General features: G+C 31.8%; 1 protein-coding gene across 6 annotated transcripts in view; it reads right to left on the bottom strand.

Moving 5' to 3' along the window:
- Window positions 1-2,987: 2,987 nt before the first annotated feature.
- The window catches only part of LOC134683096 (phosphonopyruvate decarboxylase-like), a 28,396-nt gene continuing 20,220 nt past the window's right edge, over window positions 2,988-11,163 (bottom strand). For all 6 annotated transcript variants that reach the window (XM_063542173.1, XM_063542175.1, XM_063542174.1 and 3 more), the window contains 4 exons: window positions 10,079-10,189; window positions 8,118-8,223; window positions 7,479-7,679; window positions 2,988-6,191 (listed from right to left, as the gene is read on the bottom strand). In XM_063542173.1, coding sequence (XP_063398243.1) covers window positions 6,012-6,191; window positions 7,479-7,679; window positions 8,118-8,223; window positions 10,079-10,189 — 598 coding nt within the window. In that variant the 3' untranslated portion in view covers window positions 2,988-6,011. The remainder of the gene's footprint in view (window positions 6,192-7,478; window positions 7,680-8,117; window positions 8,224-10,078; window positions 10,190-11,163) is intronic.

The following is an 11,163-nucleotide window of genomic DNA, read 5'->3' as shown; positions in this document are numbered from 1 at the left end:
TAGATATATATACGTAAAACGCATTTTGTGTTAAAAAAATAGAATCTTTCTTGGTTTTTGATGGGGATTTTTTTCACCTTTCTTCAGAAGGTGAATTACTTTAATACTGTCCACTGACTCAGATAACTCTTTAACTCACAAATAGTTGTGACGATACCTCTTGTCCATGTCAATTAAGGCCAATCAAAACAATACAAGCCGGTTTTTACCTGAGAGAGCATCTCAAGTACCACAACTTAGTTAATTTTCACATCTTATGCATGAAGGAAAAAAATGCCCATCAAAATCACTTTTAGATTTTGATGGGCATGTTTTCCTTCATGCATAAGATGTGAAAATCCAAAAGTGATTTTATCTTTCTGAAACTCAATATGCATCTAACTTTTATATATCTAGTGGATGCGAGACATTAAAACTTTTCGAACTTCACAGGTAAGTCTGTAGTTTTTGGCATCTTAATTCTACCATATTTTACCGTTTGTTATGATGAACCTTAAGTATTGTATTGAGTTTGATAAAGTACGACCTTTTCATCATTGCTGTTTAATGTGTTTAACATCAGGTTGCTTTGGATTCCCAATTCTGAAAATCATAGGTTTAGTGTTGGGGGCAAGAACTAAACTAGAGGCTCTTAAGAGTCTGTGTCGCTCACCTTGGTCTATGTGCATCTTTTATATAAACTTTGGATTTCAAATATTTTGGGTACGAGTATCACTGAAGAGACATGTTTTGTCGAAATGCGCATCTGGTGCAGAAAAATTGGTACCGTTAATGTTATTAAACAAAGGACACAGATGGATTGATGACAAAATTGTGTTTTGGTGAAGGTGATGTGTTTGTAGATCTTACTTTACTGAAAATTTTCTCTATTCATAATAAACTTGGCCCATTAGTTACAGAAGAAAATATATTTTAAAAATTTACAAAAGTTTACCAAATTAGTGAAAGTTGTTTAAAATGGACTATAAATGACACTAACTCCTTAAGGGATCAACTGACCATTTTGGTCATGTTGACTTATTTGTAGATCTTACTTTGCTGAACATTATTACTGTTTACAGTTTATCTGTATCTATAATATATTCAAGATAATAACCAAAAACAGCAAAATTTCCTTAAAATTACCAATTCAGGGGCAGCAACCATACAACTGGTTGTCCGATTTATCTGAAAATTTTAGAGCAGATAGATCTTGACCTGACAAACAATTCTACCACAGGACAAATTTGCTCTAAATGCTTTGGTTTTTTAGTTATAAGCCAAAAACTGCATTTTACCCCTATGTTCTATTTTTAGCCATGGCTGCCATCTTTTTTGGTTGACACATTTTTCAAACAAAATACCCCAATGGTGACTGTGGTCATGTTTGGTTAAATTTGGCCCAGTACTTTCAGAGGAGATTTTCATAAAGATTACAAAAATTTACGAAAAATTGGTAAAAAATGACTATGAAGGGCAATAACTCCTTAAGGGGTCAATTGACTATTTTGGTCATTTGACTTATTTGTCGATCGTATTTTGCTTAAGATTATTGCTGTTTACAGTTTATCTCTATCTATAATAATATTCAAGATAATAACCAAAAACAGCAAAATTTCCTTAAAATTACCAAATCTGGGGCAGCAACCCAACAACTGGTTGTCCGATTCATCTGAAAATTTCAGAGCAGATATATCTTGACCTGACAAACAAATTTACATCGTCAGATTTGCTCTAACGGCTTTGGATTCAGAGATATTAGCCAAAATCTACATTTTAACCCCTATGTTCTATTTTTAGCCATGGCGGCCATCTTGGTTGATTGCCCAAGTCATCAGACACTTTTTTTAATATAAATACCCTAATGTGATTGTGGCCAAGTTTGGTTAAGTTTGGCCCAGTAGTTTCAGAGTAGAAGATTTTTGTGAAAGTTTACAGACAACAGACTACAGACACTGGACGACGGATGACAGAAGACGGACGCCAAGTGATGAGAAAAGCCCTTTGGGCCAGTTGAGCCAAAAAGGATGTACTCATATATTGATATATACATAGATAAAGTCTTATGTTTCATTTTGTCATTTTTCGAAAACCTAAGGATTTTCTTATTCCAGGAATAGATTACCATAGCAGTATTAAGCACAACTTTTGGAATTATGGGTCCTCATTGCTCTTCAACTTAGTACTTAAAAATTTTGATCTGAGCCTCACTGATGAGTCTTGTGTAGACGAACGTGCCTTAAATTAAAATCCTGGTACCTTGGATAACTATTTATGTTTTTGCTGTTCTGAGGTTTTCCTTTTATAGTTGAATCAGATGTTTTTCCCACGGTTTTGGTTTGTGACCAGGTATTGTTTCTGCTTATATTTGACTATTGAACAGTGGTAAAGTATAAATTTACTGTTTACAATTTTTAGAATTTTTTGAAATACTAAGGCTTTTCTACCTCAGGCATATATTACCTTAGCTGTATTTGGCAAACTTTTAGGAGTTTTGGTCCTTAATGCTCTTCAACTTCGTACTTTACTTGGCCTTTTTAACTTTTTTGGATTTCAGCTTCACTGATGAGACTTTTGTAGACAAAACGTGCGTCTGGTGTATAAACTAAATTTAGTCATGGTATCTATGATGAGTTTGTATACTACTGTTGCCTTTATTTATAAACATCCCTTTTATTTACGGTTGAGATCAGAAGTTAGGTTATCATTTTTTTTATACATATCACAGATACTAAAGTGCCTACAAGCCTGACATAATTCAACCTTTAAATTTGATAGAACAAATGACATCATAGTCTAAAAAGGTGTATCAGCATTTAAAAACAAAGGATGTAACTTCAAATCTTCTGTTCCATTTTAGAATAAAATTGTGTGCAAGAAATCAGACAAAATATAGCAATAATATCCTAACATGTTAGATTCATCAATATATCAAATATTGAAACAAGATCAAAGGTTGACATATAAATATCCTTGACAATGATTAAAGTATAAAATTAGCAAACAAAATAGATCATAAATATTTATTTAATCCCTCAATACAAATATAACAAACACAGTTACTAATATAACCAGACCTGCTTTTTAAGTTTTGTTCCCATAATATATGTTTATTGAGAAATCTAGATCTTTTCAAAGTGAATATAAACCTCTTAATAATAACAATTTAAATTAAGAGGCAAAGTAGGTATGTTTGAAAAATGAAAAAAATAATTGAGAAAATAGTTAAAAAGAAAAATTGTAACAATGCATATTGCAGTCTTAAAACATTTGATGGCTCTCCGAGCTACAAATAGATATTACAACAATTAATACATTTATTTCTATTTTTAAAAATTAAACAATTATGTATTGAAATACTGAAATTAAAACATGAGCATAATTACCCTCCGTGAATGAGATTCTGTATTAATGTAGTATTGCTTCTTATGACAATGTAGATCTTATATGGCAGGTGATTATTCATAAATATGTTTAAACTTGAAAATAACAACAAAACCATGAATCAAATGTTTTAGGTTATTTTGGACCTTATTTGGCCATAACATGGTAAAAATGTAGAAATCTAATAAAATTCCAAAACTGTTTACACAATATCTTATTTATTGGTAGTCGCATTGCATAAATTACCATGGTAACAATGACACATTATTTGGTGTTGATTCTTTTTTCTTGGTGACTTTTCAAATTCAAATCAAAATCAGACTACATATAAATGAAAAACCGGTAATCACATTAGGACTTTTTTTTAATAAATAATTCAAAACACTTAAATATCTAAATATACAAAACAAAATACACTCATTAGTAAATATTGAATATCTAATCTTCTAATATATATTAACAAACAAACAAACACAATATACTCTTTAAGTAAGTACTAAATATTAACCTTTTTAACTAACCACTGATTTAAATTGTGTTCATTACAAGACAAGTATACATGTATCAAGATGGATTTTTTTCTTGAAGTTCTTTCTTTGCTACACTGGTTGTGACTAAAGGACATTTTAAAAATATCTTTCATTCATTATGAAGAAACCAGGATTTATAATCAAACATATGGCACGTACTTATTTCTATTCAGCACAACCTAGACACAAAAACTAAAATATGTGTGTATGTTACCTCTATCTAATGACAATTCAAATGAATGTCACCACATTATTCCATTTCAGGAATCTCAAAAAAAATAAGTTACACGACTTTGGTAAATTCTCATGAGCATCAATCAGAGCTAAACACATCAAATTTGGCTTCATGCTTGAACATAAAACACACTTCCTTTTTTTCATTCTTGAGCATTATTCTTCACTACAAAACAACATGGATTTCAGTTCTTTGGAAAATTCAGAAAAAAAGGATGCTTCAAAAAAAGTAATCACTAAAATTGATGTAGTATTCCACAATGTCTATGTGTACAAATGTATATAAAAGTACATTTGCCAAAAATAACCAATGAACAAATAGTTACACAACATGAGAGATAATAAAAAATATTGAATTATGGTCCAAAACTTGATAAGGTGCATAAAATCTTTTTCCTTAATTTGATAAATGGTATTTGTATGACCTTATTCAATTTGAGATGAAACGATATATGCATGCACGAGTTAAGATGATAAAACGGGAAGATACGGTCATCTTTCAAAGGCAGAGTACTCTGTATTTAGAAATTATTCCAAAGTTTTTATTTTAAATGTGAATAATTGGACTGGGTGAGTAGCAAGGCTTCCAAAACGGTCATATATTCCTGTCAATTGTATAATGTCTGGTAAAAGTCAGGCTTGGCAAAGCAAGAAACGGTCATCTACTTTTTAGTTTTCAAGGCTCTTTCCGTCATTTAAACATAATTCTCGATCTTTTTGACCCAAACCTTTGCCTTTAACAGCCACACATTACCTGTCATAAGAGTGACATGATGATTAATTACTATCAAAACAACCCCTTCTTCAATACTTTCTAATTTTAAGGCTAATTAGTTGTTGGACAGCTGAAAACTACCTGTTCAGGTGACAGGTAAACTATTTTCAGTAGCAGACATCATATTATAAATTAATCGGTCTATTCACATTTATTTTCGTACATTTCAGCGGTTTGTATTTTTGTCCGTTTTTAAAAATCAAAATAATAAATGCATGCAATAGTTTCTGAATTTACACTACTATATCTTCATAATAATGGTGTAGAAAAGGTGATGGAAAAAAAAAGACTAGAGAGGAATCAAAAGCTTCTGAATGCCAATATAAAAGTGTAAAATGCAGTCAGATATTAATCACTTTTTCATAATATAACTGTTATCAAAGTAGAAATGAATACACAAAAATCTATAATTCTTAATTCACTTTAATTGAATGAGACCATTCTATCTAAAAGCTTCAAATACGATTCATACAAGTTTGAACCAGAGATTACTTTTTATATTTAGAGATTCTCATTTAAATTCAACATAGAGGATCCATGGTGGACATCTGATAGAGCATGGAGAACACTAAAAAAATAAATATCAGCAAATATACAAAAGTATAAATATAGAATGCTTAATTCATTCATAATTAATAAAAAAAATATATGAATAGTAAAAAAATAACTGGAAAAAAAAATGTTGTGCATAATGAATTTTGATAGCACTTTTAAATATATGTTGCACATTTTGACACTCAAAAACGAATTTGTTGAAAATAATACTAGGTTGAATTGAGCAATGACTTGGGACAGCAAAATCAATCTTAAACAAGCAGCGATGAAAAAAAACACAATTATTTATCATTGGTGGTCTAATCTAAATTTGAAACACTCAATACTATATGATTACCCAATGTAAAATGACAAAAAATACTGTTAACCTCCTGTTCAAAACCCAGAACAAAAAAATAATATTATATGAATACAAAAAAAAAGAATCATACAAAATTTCTAAAAAAAAGGATACCCCCTCTTTGATAATTTAATTCCTATAAATTCATATAAAATCCCTAGACAAACGTTTTAAGAAACTGAATGTTTATCCTATAGCTAAGAAGACTGATTGTTTATCCTATAGCTAAGAAGTGCATAAAATCTTCTTTATTTTGTAATGGAGTCCTAGTAGGTCTGCCTAATTGTTTTCTATGTCCTTTCTCAGCTTTAATCTCTAACAACAAGGGTCCGTCCATTGATCTCATCGCTGCTATAGCAGTTTTTATCTCTTCTTCTGTGGTGGCTGAAAAGGCCTGAAATAGTTCAAACATTCAACTCGGATTATTGATAAATAAAACTATCACAATTGATAAATAAAACTATCACAATTGATAAATAAAACTATCACAATTGATAAATAAAACTATCACAATTGATAACTAAAACTATCACAATTGATAAATAAAACTATCACAATTGATAACTAAAACTATCACAATTGATAAATAAAACTATCACAATTGATAACTAAAACTATCACAATTGATAAATAAAACTATCACATTTGATAAATGCTGTTTTTTATAAACTTTCATTATTTGTTATAATAGATTAACATTCTCCTTTAGACCAATCTTTATTTGATTTTTAGGAATGACACACACAATCCGCTTAAGTAACTTCATTGAACCATCTTGTTTCACTGTGATGTAATATAGGGTCATTGAATGAATATTGGGGAATATTGTCCTCAGTAGAATTTTATATTGCACAAGCTTGCGAGTGCAATATATGTTCTATGAGGGACAACATTCCCCTATATTCATGCTATAACCCTTTTATTGTATAGCAATATATTATTTGAAAGTAAAAATTGGTTTAAACTAAGGCCAAAAAAAAATATATGGCTGTTTCCTGTTCCTGGACTCAAAACCCCGACCCTAGACCTTTTTATTCAATTCCGGAAAAAAAAATGTTTCTGGTCCTATACAGATCCGTATATCTTACTATGCCTAAACAATCAAAATGGCTGCTCCCAGCACAAATGTGCTACAATTAAGGTTTAAAAAGTGTTGGCACTGGGAGGATCAGTCAATTAAAGCTTCCTGATAGAGATTAAATCATTTTTTGGTATAGAACCCTAACCAAACATGACATTTAACCGATGGCAATTCTGACAGGGTGTGCAAAAAAAAATAATAAAAAAAATAATCCCGACTTACCGACCCTGATTTATTTGCCTAGGGAGCAGGAAACACACATATATTTTTTTTGGCCTAAGATTTTGTCGTTGACGTCATGAATTTTGAAGATTTATTGCACTAGTGCAAAATTAGAATTTATTGCACGCTAACTTTTGGTTACTTTCTGTGGGAAATATTATATTCCAATGCAATATTTACAATAATTTGTGAAATAGGAAATGTACTTTTCAGTAACTGCATCAAATTTGGTATGACATTTTTTAACTCTGCACGAAGTTTTTACAAATTCTATACAAGACTCTTAGTTCTAGAATCTGAAAATTCAACTATCTGAAGTGAGGGAATTTAATGCTATAGACTGAGTGGCAGAATGAATGCACAAATCCTATATCCTACCTGTTTATAACCACAACCTTCAGCAATTTTAACAAATGAGAATGAATCATGGTTCTTTGCATCTGATGGTTGTCCTCCCACTGAATCATGGGCTCCATTATTTATAATCACATGTTTTAGATTGGCTGGTCCATTCTGACCAATGGATGCCATGGATCCTAAATGCATAATGGCTGCTCCATCCCCATCCAAGCAGAACACCTTTTTAAAAGTTAAATGATATATATTTAATGTGAGCAAGAATTCTTGAGATTGTACACAGACAAAAACATGATTATTATTGAATCTGATTCAGAAAATTTAGTGTTATACATTCTCAATTATGTTTCAAGTAGGTAAATGGGATTTTTTTTTTATTGTAAACAACTCAACAGGGAGATAATTTACTTAATCTCATATCATTTAGCACAATGTTGTATGGGTCTGCTGAATTTGTGAACGTTTATGAACGTTTATATGTTCTGCCTAACAGAAGTTTCTGTGGTCGAGACAAATACATTCATTTTGACATCACACATACACTATGTGTATTTTTGTTTCTGAATATTAACTGTGATGTGATACACTGTTGATGGAATCTTTTTCTATATTAACTGTGATGTGATACACTGCTGATGGAATCTTTTTCTATCATTTTACCTGTCTTTTTGGTTTCTGTAATGCTATTCCTAAGGCTATTGAAGAGGCATGACCCATAGAACCTACTGTCAGGAAATCTTTCTCATGGCCCATGTCCTTAGTTACCCTGAAAAAAACCTCACTGAATTATTGTGCACAAGAATGTGTTGTCCAAAGTACACGGATATGCCACTCGCACTATCATTTTCTATGTTCAGTGGACAGTCAAATTGCAGAAAAACTTAATTTTAAAATTAGAAAGATCATATCATTTGGAACATGTGTACTAAGTTTCAAGTTGATTGGACTTCAACTTCATCAACTTCATCAAAAACTACCTTGACCAAAAACTTAAACCTGAAGCGGGACGAACAGACCCACAGACCAGAAAACATAATATCCCTCTTCTATCGTAGGAAGAGCATAATAAAAGAAGATATGGACTAAACATTAACAGACAGCAACCCAATAATATAAATAAAACAAAAATCCAAAATACACAATGACCAATTTTGAACAGATATATCACATAATGGAGGGGTATTTGCAAAAAATACAAGTCGAGGGACTTAAATTTCCCGAGCCGCTAGGCAAGGGAAATTTTGTCCCAAGACTTGTATTTTTTGCAAATACCCCTCCATAACATTATATACCTGTTTAATTACACCGAATAAATTTTTTAATTTAAACTCTCTGTACTAGGAAAAGGAAATATTTATTTGAGGACAAGTACTATCATAAAATATACCGCGGGAACTATACACGTACTTATATGCGTACGCGCTGTCTTTATGGAACGTCATATCTGAAAAAATTGGCGGGAACATGCTCGCGAGGGTAAAAAAGGAATATCCAAAATGGCAAATACCATGGAATTTTAGGCATATTCACCAGCAGTGGTGAAAAAACAGTCAAATTCATTCGAAATGAGGAAAAAATGTTAGAATATGCGAAAAATACACTGGCTATCAGCCAATCGAAAGCTGGCATTTTTATATAAGGTGTAATTAATTGTAAAATAATCTTATAGTTGAATGTGTAGCTATTGTCAAAATGGAGCATTTTCAATATTTCATGTTCTGTCCTAGTAAATTATTTAACATGAAAAAAATGACGCTATTTCAAGGCCATTATATTTTCTAAGTAAATGGGTAAAAAAAGCAGAGCTCCTACAAAAGTTGACAAACAGTACTATTTTTTTTAACTCTTTAAAAGATGTATGACTATTTTCATATGAAGAGAAATAAATTTACAGACCATTTGTAATGCTCTATTGTAAATTTTCTCATTTATTGAGGGGAACAAATTTTCTAACTAATGTATGTTCAGAAGCTATTGCGAAGTTTTTATTAATGGGACTAAGTGAGTTAAGCAATAATAAGAACTCACATTCTGGTAACCATGGTAACTGAAACATTGACCTCTATGCAGATGTTACCCATATCCCAATAATTAAACTCACATTTTTTTCCATTCTTATTGCAATAATAAATGTACACAATAATTTCTGTTTTCAAAGTAGCTTCAGTAGATTCTAAGCTAGAGCACTGAAATCTTCACTTTACCAATCTACTTTGTTATCAAGGGGCATATCTCTTCTACATGACTTAAACAAACAAGCTGGTAAGTAGTTATCAAAAATACCAGGATATAAGTAATATCATTTAACAGGAGCTTAAAGGAAAATTATCCTATGCTGATAAGAAATGGATTTTCTCTAATGTTTACAATGTGAATTGAAAATATGACTGGCAAATATCAAGCCCTATCATACCCCCAAAAACAAACTTTATAAAATTGAGAATGGAAATGAGGAATGTGTCAAAGAGACAACAACCCTACCATAGAGAAGACAACAGCAGAAGGTCACCGACAGGTCTTCAATGCAGCCAGAAATTCCCTCACCTGGAGGCGTCCTTCAGCTGGCCCCTAAACAAATATATATACTTTATGCACATATTATCTATGATATTGTTATTTACCTGTATTCAAATAACTCTCTAGACGTCATACCAGTTGTACTTATAACAACATCCTTATTTCCTAAACAATCTATCAATACTTTTAATGCACCTTCTCTATTTAATGGAAATCTGAAATTAAAATAATAAACAAAACTAGATATCATTGAGATGGGAGCCATCTCTGTGGGCCCCGCTGTCAATAACATGTAACATGCATACATCATGACACACTCTCTGGTGTTTGTTAATAATCATGTTAAGTATGAAGTATAAAATCATAACGGTAATCTAGATATGGAGCGGACACTATCTTCACCAAAGGACACGGGGTTCTCAAATGAAACCAAAGTTTTTTTTTAAGTTGACCTTTGACCTAGAAAGTTGTACATACATCATGACATGCCCTCTGGTGGTGGTTAAAATGAATGAAAGTATAAACTTTGAAATCATAACGGTTATCTAAATATGGAGTGGACACGATCTTCACCACAGGAACCGGGGTTTTCAACTGAAACCAAAGTTTTTGACCTTGACCTTTGACCTAGGAAGTTGTACATACAACATGACACACCCTCTGGTGTTGGTTAATAATCATGTTAAGTATTAAGTATAAAATCATAACGGTTATTTAGATATGAAGCGGACACTATCATCACCAAAGGACACTGGGTTGTCAACTGAAACCTAAGTTTTTTTACCTTGACCTTTGACCTAGGAAGTTGTACATACATCATAACACACCCTCTGGTGGTGGTTAATATTCATGTACAGTATAAAGTATGAAATCATAATAGTTCTCTAGATATCGAGCGGACACGAAAGTGTTACGGACGGACGAACACACGGACAGACTGATCACTATAGGGCGACCCGCCTAAAGGCGGGCCCTAATTCAAACTATATTGTACTCAATCCATATCCATCCTTTAAAACAAATAAAAGTTGTTCTACAATTTTGATTTTGGGGCCTTTTACAGCTGATTATGTGGTATGGGCTGTGCTCAATGTTAAAGGCTGTAAGGTGACCGATAGCTGTAAATTTCTGTGTCATTTGATCTCAGAGGGGGTATGAATCATAGGATGAGTTTTCAATATCTAAGCAC

Source organism: Mytilus trossulus, chromosome 9 (genome assembly GCF_036588685.1).
Source record: "Mytilus trossulus isolate FHL-02 chromosome 9, PNRI_Mtr1.1.1.hap1, whole genome shotgun sequence".
In the NCBI taxonomy this organism is placed as follows: Eukaryota; Metazoa; Mollusca; class Bivalvia; order Mytilida; family Mytilidae; genus Mytilus; species Mytilus trossulus.
Note: the sequence above shows the minus strand (reverse complement) of the source record. Positions and strands in the feature narration are given on the sequence as shown.